The 21,663-nt window shown below is 39.1% G+C and overlaps 1 protein-coding gene across 1 annotated transcript; it reads right to left on the reverse strand.

The window, feature by feature from the left end:
- Nucleotides 1–13,187: 13,187 nt before the first annotated feature.
- Nucleotides 13,188–16,148, reverse strand: LOC149022747 (beta-amylase 1, chloroplastic-like). Its single transcript, XM_089150692.1, has 4 exons — nucleotides 15,353–16,148; nucleotides 14,540–14,750; nucleotides 14,311–14,421; nucleotides 13,188–14,217 (listed from the first exon to the last, which is right to left on the reverse strand). Exons 1-4 carry the CDS (start codon nucleotides 15,979–15,981, stop codon nucleotides 13,396–13,398), a joined length of 1,773 nt encoding a protein of 590 aa, XP_089006818.1. The 5' UTR covers nucleotides 15,982–16,148; the 3' UTR covers nucleotides 13,188–13,395.
- Nucleotides 16,149–21,663: the final 5,515 nt, after the last annotated feature.

Genomic DNA, 21,663 nt, shown 5'->3' on the forward strand with positions numbered 1-21,663 from the left:
CAGGATTTGAATTTGAACTATGAACAGGACCTTCCCGAGACTCAACACTGGGAATAGCTTCTACTTCGGCCTCTACTTCGGCCTCTACCTCATTTTCTACTTCATCGTGCACGGGGGTGCATTCGGGACCTGAATCTCCCTTTTTTCCTTATCCTTACGGAACATCTCCTGGATTTCAATAAGGAGCCGAGGATCATCGTCCTGAGTGGAACAGCTGCAGGACTTAGATTTCTCCTCGTCAGAAGATTGTTCGTGGAATTCTTTCAGACGATCCCCGGTCAGGTTATACTTTTTGGTCTGATCGCTATCACCCTCACTAGTATAACCTTCAGCCCGACGACGCCTTTCACGGTAGATGGGAACAGGAACTTTATTCTGATACCTAAACCCTCTCAAGCTCACTTTTGGCCTCTTCGGGGCCTTATATTTCCTCGGGGCCATAAGAAAGAAGAAACTTACTGCTTAAAGGCAAGGAAGGCTTGAGAAACTTCGGAAGTCAGTCGGGAGCATTTCTTAGTCGAGAGCAAAGAAAACAGTAGAAAGAAAATGAAAGGGAAGGTCCTTATTTATATTGCCGGAAGAGGCGTTACACTCTTCAATCAGACGGTTACGACCCTTGATGATCAACGGTTACAAAGTGGAGACGGTTCGCCTCCCCCGAAGCTCTCATTATGAGCCTACGCCTAGCCGTCTGACGTGTCGCTCCCAGGTTGGGCGAGGTCCTTGAGGACAGCCGTTACAGAAAACGGCTGGTCACTTCATTGCAGACATTTAATGCATCCATTAAAGGATACTCCTGGAATCTCCCGAGGAAACCAAATAGAGCTTAAGAAGGATCTTCCCATAAACCGGGATAAGCAACGAGTATCAATTAAGAACTACATTTTCCCGGGTTATGCAGAGTGGTGCTCGGGATCAGGCACAGTTTGCTCCAACCTCCTAGTTATCCCGAACATCGCAAGCAACGATTGGGATAGGGGGCTTATGATACGGAAAGATGAGCACCAAACGGGTATAACCCGAAGTCTGTATATTATCAGATTGATCGGGTTTTACCCGGTCTTATGAATTGACCTGAACTGGTCATTCCACCAGTTCTTGTGTCAGCAGGCTACACCCGAATGGGGCTCCACATCCAATCGGGATATGACCGACCCTGTTGGTTAATACGTACATCACGCTACACAAATAAGGCAATCACTCTTTTTCGAGAAAGTCAACTCAAACGGCTACCTCGCTGGAACCAATAACGGAAGGGCATAATCCTAAGGGATTCGACGGTTCCTGTCAGACGGAAATTACCAAATACACGTAAGGTAAGTTAATCACTATAAGAAAGGGGACGCATCTCCTTGGTAAGCAATCCAATACACACTGAGTCTATTCTTGTGTAGCTTTTGCACGAGACCTCTCGCTCTTCGTTATCTGACTTCATCATCGGAGGCGGCTGCCCGGCACACAAGCCGGCCCGCATCTAACCTTTTTTGCAGGACCCATCGTCCCGGATATGAGAGGAAGCTCAGTCGGATCCAAAAGCATAATTGATCCGCATCACAAGTAAAACAAGCATAAAATGAAAAGAAAGAGATAGATTTAACATGATTTGGTTGAATATTCAACCCATGTCCATGGCTGTAACTGCAGCTCATCTTTCTTATTGATTGAATTTGATTTGTTCATGTTCTTTTATAGACATGCTCAAAAGTGTGGCATATTGTTACAACTCTAATTTTGACTTTCAAATTTGAATTGCTTATAATTAGGATCACTAGATTTGAACGGTCAAACTGAGGTGTTTTAGTTGAGGTATAACTCTTCACTCACTCTTCTGAAGGCTTGTTGTTGTTGTTGAGTATGTGGGCCTCTTGTAGGCTTGTTTCTGTTGAGTACATATGGGATTCTCATGGGTTCTCTAACACTGAGGACTAAATAAATGTGTCTAGCTACTCCTCTGGTGGACTCACTTGAGATGATTATTCTTGAAATGGAAAGGGATAGATGAAGCTAGACAGCCTAAGTTCATATTTTGTTAGTTTTGACTTCTTATTTCTGTTTTATAGTCATCAGTGTGGACTAAGTGTCCTGATGTATGTTTGTCTTCTATTCACTTCTTAATACATACAATCTTTATACCTAATAGAAAGAAGTACTCAAACTTGAATCATTTCAGTGGGATTTTATAGACCAAAAAAAAAAAGAAAGAAAGTTCATTTTAAGCATCCCGAGGAGTTAACAGATGAGAGTATTTGTTAGCACAAATTTTGGTGGATGCGCTGATGTGCTAAGGTCTGCAATTGACCCAAGGGGATTTGACAAACCACGCTATATGGATTCTCTCTATCTGGTCCTATCGTGGACTTCGATGCCTTTTGGGAGAAGACGACTAAACTTATGAGGTTCGTTCAATAGCGAACCTGTACCATCCTACTGCTATGACTAAGGAAGAAGAAGAACTACTCCTACTTATCATACTATCATACTATCATACTACTGTATAAAAGGAAAACCTCCAACACTTGTGGCACGTATTTTCTTAGACCAAAATAACCTTCCTAAATAGACATCAACCTTCTTGAAAAATCCGGAATCAAACGACTGCACCCCTTAAAAATCATACCTTCTTCTAACAGTCAGATACCTTGATTGACCAAAATACCCTTTAAATCGACATGTACCTGTTCCTTTTTTTAAACAGTCGTGGTATGTATTCTGGTTGCTTGATCAAAATACCCCTTAAATATACATGTTCCAATTCCTTTTTTTTAGGTACAGACCCCTTTCAAAATCCAACGGACATATCTTGAGAACAATACGACACTCTCAACCCTGGGAAACAACGCACCCTCAGGTAGCGCTCACTGCTTGAGCCCCCCTCCGGATTTGTCATTTAATCTAAAACTCACAACTCAATAGATCGAAATCAAAACGGCGGGTTTTGATGCGTTTTGCAGAGGCATCGTCTAAACCCAGCAACCTCTACCGATCTCTCTCCCATTCTCAAATGTCGAAACTAGAGTTCTGAAATTAGCAGGACATTTTGTAGCTTGAATCCCCTCTTTTCTGGTTGTTAAAAGAAGTGCAAACATCTTCTCTCATCACTCCTGCCGCTGGCAGATTCTCTGTGTTCTTCTTTTGTAACAATGGCCCTACTGACATGGGAGCTTGGAACCACAGTAAAATGGAAAGTCTGTCTGTGGATTTTCACGCTATTTACTTATCTGATGAGGCCGGAGAGGCTAACTTCCAGCAACATAAGCCATGAGCAAATGATCCCCACTGCTTCAAAAGGCTCAAAAATTATCCTCTCAGCATTATCGACGATGGTTGATCATGCTCGATCAGATGGAACCATTGAAGTGATGGGCCTGATGCAAGGGAAGACTGATGGGGATGCAATTACCGTCATGGTTGCCTTTGCATTGCTAGGTGAAGGCACATAAACTAGGGTTAACGCCCAAGCATACGCGAGTGAATATATGGTCGATTAGTCCAGAGAGTTCATTCATGGCAAAGTTAGCAATTACTCTGCGCATTGCTGCAACAATCACTGTAATGTCTAATGGCTTCAAATGGCTGATGCTGGGACCATCACCTAAGACTCCTCCTTTTATCGACAATGCATCAACCTCTGTTGGCTTCAATTTCAAAGTTTTTGGGCAGAGAATTGTGCTACCTGAATACGTACGGGAGTATGTGGTAATTCATTCTCTGCCCACCATTGTTTGTCTTATCATTTGAGATGACATTACTTTACTAAATCTGAAGTATTTCTTCTTCCATTTCATTAACTTTATTGATGAGGAAATTTCATTTATTCTCCATTTTTGGTAGGATTTCTTTATTATCCAATTATTGACTTCCTCTGTCAAATTGACACTAACAAATGTTAACTCGTAGGTGGATCTACTTTTGGTTGCTCATGGCTGCTGGTTGTGCACTTTTCATAAGTGAAGAGGCACTAAATATTTGGGGTTTGTCCTTTGCACTGGCACATCTATTTCGCAAAACCTTGATTCCTTTACCTGTCCAGTTATCTATGGTATTATCCATTTCATATCATTTTCCAAATTTATGCAATGTTTAAGTTCATTGGTTACAAATTGCTGGGTACTTTCAATTCAGTTTATTTTAGATTTGGCAGTGCATAAACCGAAATCCTATAGTTGATATGGGTAGGCATATCATTGGCTCAATTACTATCTTTAGATGGAACTTGGATTCTCAAGGAATGCCCCCTACATAATATCCACAATTATGTGGGTTTATTGGTAATTTTCCAACCCATTAACTATTATTGTAAAATCCAGTTGCTATTAAGTCCTTTTCCATTTAACAGTTAAATATTGTTGCTCTTTGAGTATGAAAACTAATGCTCAACTTCAAAGTGGTGAATTTCTGTTAAGTGTCTCTACTGCTTATGCTATTAATAATTGGAAAACTTTTTTTTTTCTTTCTCTTTTTGTGTTAAAACTAATACTCTGTTTCCTTCTTGTATTTCTGTATTTATATTATAATATAATAACAATATGATTTTTCTTTTCTTCCAAATTTTATTGTTCTACCTTGTTATCTTGAATCTCACCTATCAACATGAACATATAGTGGTGCTTGTATCATTGATGTGATACCACTTTACCTAGGAAAACTTTTCACAAAGTCTGGGGCCTGGGGCATCCAGTGACACTTTTTTTTGCCCCCGATAAGAAACATAAAAGCGCCATATATTAAGTTAAAACATCACATACACGACTCTTAGCAAAGCCCATAAGTTTTAGCATCCATTCAGAAGTACTATCTACATAAAGCCTAAAACCCTATTAACAAGACTCAAAATTCAATCAATGTATAGGAAATCCTGCAAGCCAAAGAACAACACTATCAGTAGTAGACCATTTAATTCTGAGCAAATCCATTTCATTAGAGCAACTAAGTGATGATTGAGAGAATGAAAGATCTGTAACAGATGCAAAGGCATTAGATTGAGTACACGACAACCAAAATTTGACAGTCTCAGTAGCAGTAGCTGGATTCATTTGTTGTTGTTTGAAAACAATTTTACTTCGACCTACCCAGATGAACCATCTTATGATGATAAGCATACAAAAGAACCACCTTCCATTTTGAACTTCTTTTTTGAGAAGATGAAGACCCTCCAAACAGAAACCCATTGGAGTTGACGAGTGAAAAGCTACATATTTAATATGATCACTCCAGGGACAACGAAAAACAGATGCAAGTTAAAATGGAAGTTTGAGAGGAGTCTAGACCATTTAGCAAAGCGCTATTGGCTACCTCCTTTGAGGGACAATAGCATTTGGTCCACAATGTAATGAAACATGTATGAGATAAGAAATTCATCTTTAAAATCTAGGTACCTTAGGTGAATAGGCAACCAACATGGAATTCTAGAAACCCTGTTACTCACAAAGTGCAATGATAGGTATTAAAGTCTGTAATGATTGTAATGAATACCACTGTCTTCTGAAGGCCTTGCCATTTAAGTACCCACATAGGAATATATATGTTGCATGAGAGGATGAACACTAATGATAATGTCTGGTTTATACTCCATCAAACCGGCTTCTACCTCTCTTCAATTGCAGACAATATATAAGTTAGAGACACAATAAGATACATTAAAAGCAGTCAAGGTTGGTTAGTTTCAAACTTAAAATGTAAACCACATGTGTCCGGACTCCAGTTAATACCACTGCAACTTTCATTATTTACATTGGCAATGAATGGGGGGAATACATGTGGAATTGAAATTTCAAAAAAGAAATAAACAACTTGGAACTTTTAATGTTGAGGATAGGGAAACTATGTAACACCCAAATGTAGAGAATACAAGAAAACTTCAAATAGATAGGGGTTAAAAATTGGAAGATAAGAACTTACAAGGGGACGTATTGTGGAATGTAGCCTTCCCAAGTCTCCCCTCTTTCACCATGAATTTATATTATCTCTCCATGTTGTTTAAAGGCTAACCAACATACTCTTTCCACACATCCTTAATAAAAATTTGTTAGAAAACAAGCATTAAATAATCAAAACAGCAGCTGAACTTGAACAAATAAAAGAGAGAAGAAGAAGAAGAGAAGAGAGATGAAGAACTAGTAGAAGAGGCTTGTGATTCTTGCTTAAGAGTCTAGAATCACAGAGCACTTTTATTTATAGCTTCTAATGAATCTAATACAACTTGAGAGATAAGTAATTGTCCTCTAGAAAAAGGAAACAAAATATTACAGCTTTAGTAACTTCCTAATTCCTAAAATAGAAAGTTCTGAAAATAGAAACTACCACCAAAATAGAAACTATACTTTCTAAATACTCCCAAAACTTATGTAGCAAGACCCCCACATTAGAAATAGGAAATATAATAAAAACAATAGCATAATACTGTTCACGTGAACAGTAAACCCAAATTTACATATACTTCAACGCTCCCCCTCAAGCTGGAGTGTACACAAAGAAAACTTCAGCTTGCACAATAAGAATAAACTTGAAAAGTAGCACCAATCTTGAATCGTGTAGCAATGGCAGATGTCGATAAACACTGAGAAAACTTCACCAAGGAGATAATCAACACCGACTTTAAAAAAACTTTAATTCTTCATTGTCAATAGAACCATCCAATAATAAGAACAATCGACGATGTTGAAGACGAACAAAGTCCATAAGTATAGCAAGATCAAAGACACTATCCATATAATGCCGGTAGTAAGGAGAAATATCCACACTAAATGTTCAAAATTGTAACTCCAAAGTCCAAATAAATGCTTCGCAAGAAGCCAAGTTGTAGGTAGGAAAAAGGCACTATCCACATAATGCCCGTAGTAGGGAGACATGTCCACGCTAAATCTTCAAAATTGCAACTCCAATGTCCATATAAATGCTTCGCAAGAAGGCAAGTAATAGGTAAAGTATGGGTAGGTAAAAGGCAATATTGATTACTGTGGACCAAGTAGGTAGGTAAAAGACATTATAGGTTACTGTGAACCAATGGGTAAGGTAGTATGGGTTACTACGGACCAAGTAAGTAGGTAAAAGACAGTATGGGTTACTGCGGACCAAGTAGGTAGGGTAAAAAACAATATGGGTTATTGCGGACTAAGTAGGTAAGGTAAAAGACAGTATAGATTACTGCAGACAAAGTAGATAAGGTAGTATGGGTTACTATAGATCAAGTAGGTAGGTAAAAGAGCAATATAGGTAAAGATAGGTAATGATAGGTAATGATATTGTTGTAGAATGTCATAAGTTGAGGACAAAGATCTTCACAAATAATATCCATCAGTACATCTTGAGTAGATATATAATAAGGTACCATTCTCCCCCTCAAGTGTAGCATTACACGTGGACAATTAATGATGAGCAGTGTATTATTCACCAATAAAGTTGATCAAGCAGCAAAAAATCATCTCACAGGACAAAGATCTTCTTGTGCACCAAGGGGGAAAAAAATTCTGGACCATCTTGAGGAGGAGGTAATTCAGTACTTAGAATGAACTCGGAAATGGGTTTATATAGAGCTCCAAAGGCTGTGGGTGAAAGGGTAAGATCACCTCTCTTTGTGAGGGTACTTTTCAGCTCAACTCACTTCAAGAAGGTATCTATCCAGTTGACCTCCTTACAGGAGAGTGCCTCTCTAATGGCATCTCCACGTAATCACCCAGTAGCGGACTTTCCAAAATAGGGCCCATGACAAAATGGGCCTTCTAATTAAAAACTAACTCCGCCATGAATTTCTCAAAGCCCATATATCTCTCAAATCCCCAAGTCCCCCCAACGTCTCACAAAATATTGGTATTACCAAGTCATATTGGAATATCTATATCTCCATGAATAATCTATTGATTTACCTAATTTATGTAGGCTCCACATTAAAATATAATAATATATTATGAGACGGGATGATCCTGCCACATGCATTCGCTCGGTTTGTGTCGCACAAATTATTAATACATGGGCCCTTACTATATATAAACCATATAATCAGATCCTATCAACTCGATGTGGGACTAAATAAAACCATGGATAAAAGACATAATTAAAACAGATATTTATATAAAATAAGTTTTAAACATATTTACAACAACCTATGCTACCTAAAGTGAATTACAAGCTTCCATATGGACTTAATAAGGAATTAATCAAACAAGTATAGCTTGTGTTCTTCTATATGTATTGTTATTCTTAACTTCAATATGCAGTTGTTTCTGTAAACAGTTGAATATTTAAAGTTTGTTACACTTTGTAATGTCTAAATATGAAGTGTTTCGGTAAACACCAACAACGTCAAATAACATACGCTCACATTCGAGCCAACATAAATATCACAACCCAAAGAAAATAACACTAAACCACGTGCATTTGCATGTGATATTTTTCTAGTTAAATAGATAAAAGATGAAAGTGTAATGTTGTCATGTTGATTGAGATTTTGTCCTTCTTACATACATTGTACCCCATTCTTGTGAAGCCTGTGCTGACCGAAATCTGCATGCCAGACTGACTGAGTTTGTTGTAGTATCCATGGTCTTGATCATCATGAACTATTGGGCCTGCAACTTGATTGTGATGATGATTGTCTTATGAAACATGGCTAAAAGACAACAAATGCTCCTTGAAACTTAGGCCAAAGATGCACCAAAACTACAAGTTTCCATCATCCAAAAGGATGAAGGACAAAATTAAACTAAAACTTAAAAAAAAAAAAAAACAAAACAAAAAAAAAAAACAAAAAAAACAAAAAACAAAAAACAAAAAACAAAAAACAAAAAACAAAATAGGATAAAAATCAAAGCACAGTGCTGATTTGAGATCTGTTGTGTTCTTCTTACATCTCCTTCAATGCTTTTTAAATAGAGACAAAAGTAGTTACATGGTACCATAACTTCCTTTACAATTTACATTTGAAAGGAAGAAAACTGCCATAACCTCTTGCAAACCACCACAACTTCCAAATAACTAACAACCACCATATCTTCCCAACCTCATTCAAATATGTTGAACCAAATTCACCTCTAGCCCAATCGGCTAGCTTCTCAAGGCATCATTAACTGACACCAACATAGAACTAGTTTTAATCCCAAGCATGTTATTGGACCGGGTTACGATCGGTAATTTTTGGCAACCAACAGTAGTAAGCCCATTACTGTGTTTTTTTTTTTTACATAAATATTTTTTTTTTGGATAGATCCAAATATGTTGTTTCTACCTTAGTATTGAAGAGGGAAATTTTCAGGCTTCATATGAAGAATCGATTTGAGGATTGGTGGCTAGAGGGTGTACAAGCTAAGGGGGTATCTAAACCAAACTGCCTGTGAGAAGCGACAACTAGATTAAATATGATATGTGGTTTCATCATCCTCACCCATATCGAAGGCAAAGAAGGTTGATTAGGGTTTGATGCTAAGCAAGGTTAACTATAGATGCAAGTCCACTAAAGCAGGTTTTCCACAAAAAATAACGCAATGTTAGCATGGTTTTGCAGGATTAAAGCTTCTTCCATGCTTTGCCACCTAATCAACTTGAATCATTTAATTTATTTATCTTTTTTTGTTGTTGGAGGGTGGTGGTTAAAGAAGCATCTATTCTGAAACAGCGGAAGAACGTGCACGAGCTCCTACCACAGTTGTAAAGCCTCCCATATATAGGAGCAGTAAAACCAAGTAGGTCTCAAGTTTGAGCCTCCGTCCCTCTACACATTCCCCTCTCCTCTCCCTCTTCCCCTCCCCTTGACTTTTGGGTCCCCTTCCTTATGATTGGGTTGATGATGAGAAAGAACACATAGCACTAGGGGAATCCTCTCTAAGCCATCAAGTGGAGTTAACTTAGTTATTTGGTGTGCATATATTTGGTAATGCTTCTTTTTCTTGTTTTTAACATCTTTTTGTGTTGGGGAGGGGGAGGGTTGTCTTCCATTTGAGTATATTGGTTCATCTTTTTGGTGCCAGTGAAACCAACTAGTGTCTTTCCTGTGCTAGAAACTGTTATGGATACACCGTCAGTTTAGAATCTTTATATACATCTTTTGTACTCTATAAATACCTACTTGTATACCATATGAAATACATACATTTTACCTCTTAACATGGTATCAATTAGTCATTTCTGGTATTTGCCCTAAAACAGTTCCTGGTTATGGCTTCTGCGGATTTCTCCTTTGTTCCTCCAGCGTCATCGCCATTAATCTCGGAGAACGTTGCTGCTGCGTTGCCGATTAAATTGAATTCTTCCAATTTCTTGTTGGGGAAGGCTCAATTCATCCCGTTATTGCGTGGATATGATCTCTTTGGCTATCTTGATGGTTCTTGTTTGCGTCCTATGTCGAGTTCATCGTTTGATCTTGCCTCTGAACTTTCAGCGGCTGTTCTCTGGGAACAGCAAGACCAATTGAGGAGCAAGACCAACTGATCCTCAGTTGGCTTGTTGCCTCAGTGTTTGAACGTGTACTTCCTCACATCGTTTCGGCTCGAACATCTCTTGAAGCATGGGAAAAGTTAAATAAAGTCTTTGCTTCTAGTTCAAGGACTCAGATTCTTGAACTCAAGAATCAGTTGTTTCGTCTTCAGAAAGGCAATTCCACAATTTCTGATTATATTCTTTGAATCCTTTTGATCTCTGATATGTTGGCTGCTGCTAACTCTCCAGTGTCTGATAAGGATCTTGTTCTTATTACTGTGCAGGGTTTAGGAGAAGATTTCAGGGATTTTGGCACTTCGGTGCTTGTTCGTGCAGATCATGTTTCTTTCGAGGATTTACAAGGCCTTCTTATCTCTCAAGAGAGTCCTATACAGGCTTTTGCGAGTTTTTATGCAAAAGAAAATGCTTTGCCTATTTTGTCTGCAAATGTGGATGTGCGAAATTCTACTAATCGAGGTGTTGTTTCTCATCGTTTTGTTCCAGATTCTTCAAGAGGTAGGGCTGGAGGCAAGTATGGTCAACCTTGGAATCGAAGGTATTTTGGTCGTAATGGATATAATTCTGGTTTCTCTGGTCGTTTTCAAAATAATGGATATAATTCTTGTTATGCTTCTGAGAATAGTGGTTTCAATTCTGCTTCAAGTTCTAGTTCTGCATCTCAGTTTCTGAATGAACCTCGGATTATCTGTTAATTATGCAAAGTAGATGGTCATGTTTGCTCTCAATGTCCTCAACATTTTAATCATGCTTATATTGGTAATATTGTTTGCTCTTCAGTCTTGACTTCTTCTTTTGGATCTTTTGATCGTTCTTTTTGGATCCTAGACTCTGGAGTTAATTGTCATATCATTGCAGATTTAGCACATTTGGCAATTCAAGAACCTTATTTTGGTTCTCAACATGTTGTTGTAGGCAATGGAACATCTATGCATATTTCTCATGTTGGCAGATTAATGGTTTAGTGTTCTGGTCATGAATTTCAGTTAACTGGGGTTCTGTGTGTTCCTACAATAAGATCTAATCTACTCTCTGTCTATAAATTTTCTGAAGACAATGGAGTTTATTTTGTGTTTTACTCAGATTGTTTTGTGATTAAGGATTAGACTCACAGGGTGTTGTTACGAAGATAGATTTTTAATGGATTGTATGCTGTTCAATTCTCTCCTAAGCAGTGTTCTACTACCTCTTTGCATGCTCTCAAGAATCTTGTTGTTGTTGTTTCTTTTTCAAGTGTTGTTGATTCTCATACAACTAAGTCTGTTAGTTCTTCAACTACTGTTTTTGCTGCTTCTATTTGGCATAGGCGACTTGGGCATCCTGCCTCTGCTAAGACTATTCAAGTTTTAAGAAAACTGGGTTTAGGTAACTCTGGGTCCTTGACAAATTGTAATGCCTGTCATTGTTCAAAAAGTCATAGACAACCTTTGTTTTGTCTTCTTCAGTTAGTAGACGACCCTTGGATGTCTTGCATAGTGACTTGTGGGGGCCAGCTCCTTTTGTTTCTTATGATCACTTTCGTTACTATGTTGTTTTTGTTGATGAGTATACGAAATATAATTGGTTGTTTCCTATGAAACAAAAATCAGATTTGTATGCTGTCTTTACTAAGTTTCAAAAGCTTGTGGAGAATCACTTTTCTAATCGCATTTGTACTTTACAAACAAATGGGGGGGGGGGGGGTATGAATATACTAAATTGTATAAGTTTCTTGTTGATATTGGTATAGCACATCGTATCTCTTGTCCCTACACACCGTCCCAAAATGGGGTTGTCGAGAGAAAGCATCGACATATTCTTGAGTTAGGATTTGCTTTTCTTTTTCAAGCTCATCTCCCACAAATTTTTTGGACTGTTGCTGTTCAAACTGCTGTGTTTCTTTTAAATCGGATGCCTCTTGATGTTTTAAGTCATTGTTCTCCTTTAGAAACATTGTTTGAGACTGTTCCAGAGTACAATTTTCTAAAAGCATTTGGTTGTTTGTGCTATCCCTGGTTAAGGCCTTATGCTCCACTAAGTTACATCAAAGGTCTACACCATGTATTTTTCTTGGGTATCCAATAGCTTACAAAGGATATTACTGTTTTGATTTGGTGTTAAGGCAAGCTCTACATATCAAGACATGTTGTGTTTGTCGAAGATCAATTTCCATATGAAGGAATGGTACACTCATCTGCTTGTTTACCAGCTGAAAATTGGCTCTCTTCAACGTTATTTCCAGTTGTATTTCCTTGTTCTTTTCAAAATAAGTCTACAGGTTGTAATGTCAATAGGCTTTTGCACTGTAATGAGGTTGATTCTTTTGGCCCATCTCTTTCTTTGGGCAACATAATGTAGCTATTAAAAAAATTCTCCCTACTCCTTTTAGTAATGGGCCGTTGGGATCCATAGGTGCTGCTGAGTCTAACATTTTAGAAACACCAAAAATCTTGTTTAATTGATATTCTAGAACTTTCGATTTCAACTCCCCGACTTCAAATATTCATCTTATCCACAATAAAATTAACGAATTTTTAAGAAAACTTGGATAATCGAATGACTCCAAATAAAACAGTTCTGAAGAATTTCTATTATGGCTCAATCAAAGAATGAAAAATCTGTTAGAAGCTTGATGCTACGCGGGGCTGTCAACCCCAATTGAGTAGATCCAGAAAACCATCAGAGAGTTCAATAAACAGAAGCAAATTCAAGGAGGTTATATTTGTTTTAAGGGAAAATTCCTATCCTCCTCCTATACTTAATCTTGATCTGTTTATTCTTAGCTTAATTTAGAGTTATTCTATGTAAAATGAAATTTCAATTCCTCTCAATTGCAGAGAAAGCTGCAAGTAAAATACAAGTTCCCCTACAAGGAGAAGAGATAAGCTGTACTATAATATGTATGCACAACAATATCCAATCATATCTTGGTGAAATTTAAAACCCAAAAAGGTGAAAAAGAAGACAGTTCTATGTTAATTTTCATGGAAACTAGTGACTCAGAGCATGCACGGCCTCTTGCACTAATGTCTGTGTGACATTGACGAAATGCTCCGCTTCCCTCTCCATATCCTCCCTACATCGTTTCCCATTCCTTCCTTCTCTCATCTTCTTCACAAACCCAACAAATCTCCTCCAGTTATCTTCCTGAAACAGCTGTGGATTCATTCTCAAATACGTGAAAGCACACATCTCTTGCTCTTTACCCCTGTTGCCTCCATCTTCTCCGCCCAGATTCAGAGCCGAGGCTTGGAGTATCTGCTCGTGCGCGTAATCATCGTAACGTGGCAATGCGTTTTCTCCTGCGAGAGGCACTTGGGATTCTCTAGTGGCCAAAGCAACTTGCGTAACTAGCTCTTGTGGCATACACTGAGCTTCTTGGGGCTGCTCATGGTCGCGCATCTCAATGCAGGTGAAGTTGAAGATTGCGCCGTGGCGTGCCAGCATTTTCGCGATGGGTTTGTAGCCGTCTCTGAATCGGGTGTTGTAGTACCCTGCTGTGAGCTCCGGTGCATGAGACCTGGATCCGTAGTGCCAATGGATACCTGCAACCTTTACAGATATTTTGACTCCTGTGTCTTTGAACAAAGAATCGGCTGATGAGAGAATCCTCTCTCCATGTTCCAAAAGCATCTCGGAATACCAAGTTAAGAAGAACTCTCCATAGGGGCTGTTCCAACCTCCTCCTTCTTTGCGGAAGAACTGCGTATCCTCTGGCCAATTATTGTAATGGCCTGCATCTGTAGGACCGCAGACACCCCATTCTGGTTTCCCAGCAGCTTCAGCAGCAGCTTTCAAGCTACTAGTCATGTACTGCCATACATAACAAAACCATGTAAGAACCCTCTCAAGAATTCAAAAAACTAAACTGGAAGCCAGATTCTCCAGAACCCAGAAGCATTATACCTTGTCGAAGCATTGGAAAGCACCAATTCCAGGGAATTTCCATGTCCCGTTCTGCTCTGGGTATGATGGATATCGAAGCTCCCCAGCTGGGCCCATCCCAACTTGGATCTCCTGAAAACATAAACAAATTAGAGTTGCTTATGAGCTTCTTAACTTCATGAAGGTTGATTAGAAACAAATCTGGCTTAACCCACTTTCAATTCGTGCAAGAAAGAAATAGGAAACTTACGACAATGGTGTCGCCGATGAGGTGTTTGAAGTTATCCCTGAAAGAACGCATGAAATCGGAGTAGCATTCGATGGGCGTACGGCCTTTGAGTACCGGAAGGGTGTCGCAACCAAGCGAGAGATACTCGTAGTTTCTCCTCCCCCATTGATCGGTGTACGCCAGATCCTGATCATTGTTTATCTCCTCCACCGCCCACTTCGGTAGCGGTATCCTGAAACACCCCAACACCCCAGTGTCATTACAAATAAGAACAAAGGCATTTTAGTAATCTTATGCAAGGCTTAAAGTACAGCACAATAAGATAGAGTATACCGATATGATACTTAGAAAACATGTTTGGGAGCACATCTCTTAAAATCACTCCCATTCATCCGATACATTTTAAACTTTGATCCTAGAAACCACATGGCGGGATCATCTCCGCATTCGGGAACAGCTTTACAACCACAAAACCCGATACGAAGACATCATGAAAATACATACAGGTTGTGTTGTAGTCGAAGGTACGGTTCCCGGATCCCACTGGCACGGGTACGGGTACGGGTACGGACCCAGGCACGATCACTCACGGGCATGGCCGTGTATCACGGACAGGCCTGTGTCAGACCCACCGTGGGTTTGGGAGAATGCCACGACAACCCGCACGAGGGTCTGGCCTCCCCCTGGCCCGCCCGTGACTTCGTGAAGCCGTGATTCGTGGGGACGATTTTCATTTTCGAGGCAGAAAAGTATTAAACCAAAAAATAAAATTTTCTGAAAAAATTAAAAAAGGAAAAGGTGCAGGATAAGATGGGTGAGAGCTAAGATACGCACGAGACAGAGTCACCAACGTTGCCACCGCACTGATGGAATGACATAACGGCCTGAACCTTGAGGCCGTGCTTCTTAGCCATCTCAAGCAACTCGGTGTAACCACCCCAGTTGTAGGACCCAGGCGCATCTCTCTCCACCAAGCCCCACCACACATCCATCATCACCCCTTCCACCCCGGCGCTTTTTAGCGCCTGCATACTCGCATTCATGGCCTTCTTCCGGTTAATTCCGTTATTCATCGTCACACTATCTAACGGCATCATCACGTAAACCGGCACCCCTTTCTGCTTATCCTTCACCACCTGCATGTCTCCTCCTTCTCTGTACTGAAACTCACTCATCTCCTGCTCCGTCACAAACGCCTGGCACGCCATCGACATTTCCGACCTCATCGATCCAAACACCGGCGATGGAGATCTGCACGGACTCAAAGGACTCACAGGCTGCGATATTGACTCACTCTCACCTCCTTGCTTCTTGATCCTGCAACTGAGGTTCGACGGTTGGTTCTTCCAAACCGCCGCAGCTGATACGGCTCCGGAGGTGTCGCAGCCGGAGCTACCGGATTCCGACTGGATTGGTGTTCCAGAGAGAGATCCAATCTGGTGAGTTATGCCCATCGATGCCATAACGTCTGATCGAACAGGATTTCAGGAGTCGAAGAGAGAAAGAGAGAGATGAAAGAGAATTTGAAAGGGGATCTTTGGGTTTGGGTTTCGTTCTTAGCTTTTGCCTTTTTTTTCTTTTGGTTCTTATAGCCGTTTGGGTTTTGTGGCGGTTGTTCTTATTTTAGCGGAGCTCAGCTATTTATAGCAAACGATACCAGATAAGATATTAATTAAATGATTGACACGTGTCAGCTTAGGCGTGGAGGAGGAAAGCATGACTTTGCATTTGATGCTCGGGATCTGTGACATGACGGTGATGGATCCCTGAAGGTTCCTACTTCCGCAGTTCCGCGTTGGTAGCTTTCGGTAGAAAAATATTTTTTTATTGCCACAACTTGGCGGTAACCGAGATGGGTACACGTGGCAATCGGACGGTTCATATAAACGGTGTTGGATTTATTTTATTTTTTGTTTCCTCAGTATGGAGACATTTGCGGTTGAAATTACGTGAGATGGAATAAATATTTTTTAATTTGGATTTATTTCCCCCAAAAATGAGTGGACACGTGGACGTTAGCGGAACCGTTATGGATCGCAATAAGCCGATCACTGTGGGTCCGAGTCCGGATCCGGATATGTGACTTTTATCGAGTCCGGATCTGCGACTTAATGCTCCCCCGACGGGTTACCACCACAAAAAAAAGGGGGGCCCAGGGTGGTGATGGGAGGGGTTTTTTTTTCTTTTCTTTTTTACATTTTCAGTGGTGGGGCCCACCTCTTTTGTGGTGTCATTGTTGAGTTCTCGGACGGGGGATATGCTAGAATCTAAAGGCTACAAACAAAAACCGAAATGTTTCGAAACACGGATTTGATTTTTTTTTTTTTTCTTTCTCTAATGGGTGGCTTTATAGGTGCTTCGGTGGAGATTGAAATTTAAATCGAAATTTTAGATTCAACCGTCTAAAATTTTATCTTGACTGCTGTATTATGTGCATGACTAAAGCTTGTAGTGAGACTATTTTTATTTTATTTTATTATTATTTTGTTTGTTAAGAATATAATTTTTTATATAAGGAATAGGAATAATACATATGCCACTACAAGGATTAAACCTATAACATCATAACTAAAAAGTATAGATATTATCAATCGGCCAACCTTCCATTGGCTGATAGGACCATTACATATACCATAGGAGCATTGAATCTGTGACATTTTATTTATTTCTTCACTTAAAAATTATGAAATTTTATAAGATAACCTCTCAAGTTCGAGAGACCTAAAAACAAAAAAGAAGAGTTCATGTTTAGTAATACATCGTACCTGTTGGCATTTATTAATTATTAATAATCATATGCCCAAAGGCAAAATTGAAAATTCACTTTTGGATGGTTAAAAAATATAAGGTTATATTTAGGTAATCGTCGCATCACTTCTGGAGTGATCGAATTACGCATATGTGAGATTTCTGAAAGGTGGCTCTCCAAGAAACGTAGGAAGGGAAAGGCTTTCAATGATCTTCTTCTCATTATTAGTGGTCTCTACTTTCTTCCATCCACATGCATGGGGTAATCCATTCCCTTTACTTTCTTCCATCCACATGGCATTTGGGTTGTGGATTATCTCCACTTTCTTTCTAAACTCATATTAAACCACTGGCATAAAGTTCCCCGTGAAAGATTGGTGAACATTGGGGGGGCGAATGTAGTGGGCCAATGTGGGACTCAGGCCCATTTGAATATATTATTATTTTTAATGGGAGTCACATTAAAAATGAGGTAAATTAATAGAAAATTCATGAGTGTGAGACAGTGGAATCCGTGGGAGAAGTTTAGGAAAATTCCAAAGTTTGCTAACTATTTCAATATTTTGTGAGACGTGGAGAAAAAAAAGAGAAAAATTCATGGATATTGGGAGGATAAGGAGAAATTCATGGATCGTGAGTTATTTTTTAGTTGATTATTCTCCACTTTAGATTTCTGAGAACTCATAGATAAAGAATATAATGACTTTGCACCCAACATTGGCATCTTAAATTTTATTTTTAGAGAAAACAAGGTTCCTACAATTTAAAAAAATCCGGGCATTCTTTGTTCTTCCCACATTCTTTGTTCTTCCCAATTTTTTTTTCTTAGTGGATCAAGGGTTTGATAGAAATCCAAGGTTTAATGGAAACCCATGGGAGATCGAAGGTTTGATAAAATTCCTAAATTTTTGTTGGGATCCAAGTGGGAGGATCTTTGTTAATTTTCCTTCTGTAAAATCTGCATGAATTGATAATCCATGATAATGTATTTTTTTTGTTTAATGATTGCTGGATTTTTTTCATGTGTTTTTTGGGAAATTTTTGGATAAAAACGGTTTTTTTTGTTTTTTGTTTTTTTGGATCTATAATTTGTACAAGTTACAAACACCATTTGGTCCATAGAGGACCAGACGGAAGTCCGTTTGATCACATTATGTCTGGTTATACGAAAATTCCATTTGGTCACAGTGGACCAATTGGAATTTTCGTCTGGACTAGACGAGCGTCCGTCTAGTCACAGAGGACCAGACAGAAATTCCTTTTGGCTAGAAGGAATTTCCGTTTGGCCAAAAGGAAGTCTGTCTGGGAGATGGTTTCTAAGACGGTGGTCTGTCAAGTTCAGAATGTGTTTATAATTTATTGGACACCAGAAGCTCGACACTCTGAGTGAAGTGTGGGCATTAAGAGCCTAATAGGGCTAAGTGGAAGCTACTGAGGTAGAAGCGTTCTGTGTGAACTACCTCATAGCATAAACATGATTGGGTGTTTTATTCTAGTAAAACAGTTTTGATTATGGGTCATTTAGTATGCGTTTGGCGTTTCTGTTCTGAGAAACTAGTTCTTATGCAAAACCGTTTTATAATGTTTCTGTGCTAAAAGACCGTTCTTTGCTTGAAAATGGGCGTTTGATAAATCCGTTCTGAAAATATTTTTAAAACACTAAATAGAATATGTTAGTGTGTTTTTTTTTTTTTTTAGTTGAAAAATAAGTTGGTGTTTGATAAACTTGTTCTAAGGCTTCAATTTGAACCAATTTTATCACTTCCGTTTCTGTTCTTTGATAAAAACATCCTTTTATGCGTTCTTTAGCCTTTTTGGCTCGTTCTTAAGAACAGAAGAAAGAATGCCAAAAACATTTTTAGACGTCAACGCCCCTTTTTTTTGTTTTTTTGAAGAAAATAAAACTAGTATATAAATTTATGTGGATTTGTATGAGAATTTGATTGAATGTTTGTTAGCATTTCTTTTGGTTTAAATGCTTATCCCATAGGTTGACTATGCTAGTGTGAATTGTTGTTATTTGTGTTTTATGCTAGAATAGTTGAACTCATGCTTGCATAAACCAGACCATGTCCTCACCTGAGGAAGGTACCACTGCACAGCATCGTAGGGACCTTGAGCTTTATAATGTCTGGAAGAGAAAGAATAGGGTATTTAGGATATTGTCACATCCACCCAATCGGTACCCTATCTGGAATACCCGAGTGTGTGATCCACAATCCCAAAGATCTAGTATTCGAGGAAATCATCCTCCCACATTCACAGTAATATAATCTAGAACAAGATTAAATCAAATGTTAACTTTGTTAATCAAAATATCAAGATAAGGTTTAAGAATACAATTAGAGTGCGGAAAATGTCTCGTACTGATAGTCTTCACCAACGTAGTCACCATAGTCAGTACTGTATGGGTCATCAACCTGGTCTTCATAGTACTGACCATCATAGTCAACAGTAGTAGTATTACCTGCAGAGAAGTCTAACAAAAGATATTGCAAAAATGAGTGAGTTCAAAAGAACTCAGCAAGGCATTTCACTCCATAATAACATAATAACACATGATAGCAAGTCATAAAGAAGGCAATATGATATGAAACAGACAATGCAGATATGCTTCTAATTCTATATATGCTGGTCTCTATTGGCAGACATGCTTTAAGTCATAGCACCACACTTCTTTGGGTAAGTCTCAATCACTCCCCCTCAACCATCTCGGTATCTTGGGTCTGCCGGTGGTAGTTGGGTCAAGACATCCCTCTCGGACATTCCATGGCTGGGGTTTAGGTCACCGCTCTCTCACATCACCATTGGTCTAAGTATTGGCGCTTGTCAGGGTTAAGCCTGGCCAAATGCAAGTCTTCTACTTAGTTACATCAACTTAGATCCAGATACTTCCATTCCTCGCCTCGGGCGATCCTTTCCGGTATCCTTCACCCTAGAGTCAGCGTATCCTATGGCTACAACCAACTCGGACTACGGACTTATCAACCCTATTGGTCAACTACATCAAGTTAACAGGAAGTTCTTGTTTCCTATCACGAGTTGGTTACCGGTCTTGATTTCAGGGGCCCTTGTTCCACTTCTGCAACTGTACCAACGAATGGCCTCTCATGAGTATCCACAATGTGATTCATGTCCTTTATGGATGTAACTTTCTAGTATCCGAACCGCCCACAAATCCCCATTGCTACCATTGGTTGCTCGGTCTCAATTCCCTTCCGATCGGGTCTGATATAACAGGGACATTCTAGCCAAACACTTCTAGACATGCCCTAGGTATGTCAACCAGTAATCAGGGAAAGCGTCAAGGGGCACCATAGGAAAATGTTCCATACTACCTCCATTGGTGTCCAAAGACAAAAATGCTAAAAAGGCATTCCCCAATCCCCACACAACTAAGCAATCACATTCCCAATCAGTCATTCACAAGCAGAACTAATAATATAAAACATAAGTAAGTGATCATTCATAATTGAAATAACAATTTCACTATAAGAACAAGTACTACTGTAATTGAAGAACTACAACAGCCATATAATTATAAGAAACTAAGTACCGCAGTAGTATAATCATGTAATTCTAAGCAAAATACAAGTAGACATGCATATTAGGTTATTAAGAATCAACCATCCTTACCTTAAGTAATCTTTAAAGGATTCCGTAGAATAATGAGGAAGAGGTCCAAGACTAGCAATTAAAACCTAAATAAGCATATAATGATAATTAGGAATAAGACCTAGAAGATTAGTAGTCAAACGTAAGCAAATAGAGCAGATTTGAGGTTACTGTATGTGTTGGTCGATTGATTGGTCTACTGGCTCAGTCGACCAATGGAACAGTACGGGGCTGCAAACCTTAATTTGGTCATAACTTCTTCATTTGAAGTCCGATTGGTCCAAAATTCGAAGGAGAGCTTCCTAGAACATATTAAGACTATCTAAGAAGGTCAAAGCATCAAGTCATGGTCAAAAGATAGGTTCTTGATTGAGCCATAAAGATTTAGGGTCTTAACATATACTAACCATGGCTCTCATGGAAAGGCCATGGAGAATAAAGATTCACCTTAGGCAAAATAAAGAATACGAAATCACATCAAGGAAAGCTTTGGGGATGATCCAATAATTAATAAAGGATTAGGGTTCTCAATTGAATATCATCTCATGAAGGTTCCCCTAGATTGGTTCTCAAAATAACCAAGGTAGGTTCACAGAGGGTAAGGGAAACATATGCTTAGTAATTCAAAATCAAGAATGGCATTGGGGAGGATCCACCAAGTTAACATAAACAATAGTCTTAACCAAATTGGTTACCCTCTCATGAGGGTTACCCAATTGGGTAACATTTCTTGAAGGTTTAGCAAACATTTTCCTCAAAATCAATCAATAGCAGGTTCCCAG

Source organism: Hakea prostrata, chromosome 3, assembly GCF_041222555.1.
Source record: "Hakea prostrata isolate BN-2017 chromosome 3, UWA_Hpros_2, whole genome shotgun sequence".
NCBI lineage: Eukaryota > Viridiplantae > Streptophyta > Magnoliopsida > Proteales > Proteaceae > Hakea > Hakea prostrata.

Bases quoted from the DNA above. Each gene is read 5' to 3' on its own strand.
- LOC149022747 (XM_089150692.1), bottom strand. From the start codon at position 15,981: ATGGCATCGATGGGCATAACTCACCAGATTGGATCTCTCTCTGGAACA. The intron at 14,422-14,539 runs GTAAGTTTCCTA...TTATGTTTTCAG, and splicing joins TCATCGGCGACACCATTGTC to GAGATCCAAGTTGGGATGGG. The intron at 14,218-14,310 runs GTATAATGCTTC...TATGTATGGCAG, and splicing joins CTTTCCAATGCTTCGACAAG to TACATGACTAGTAGCTTGAA.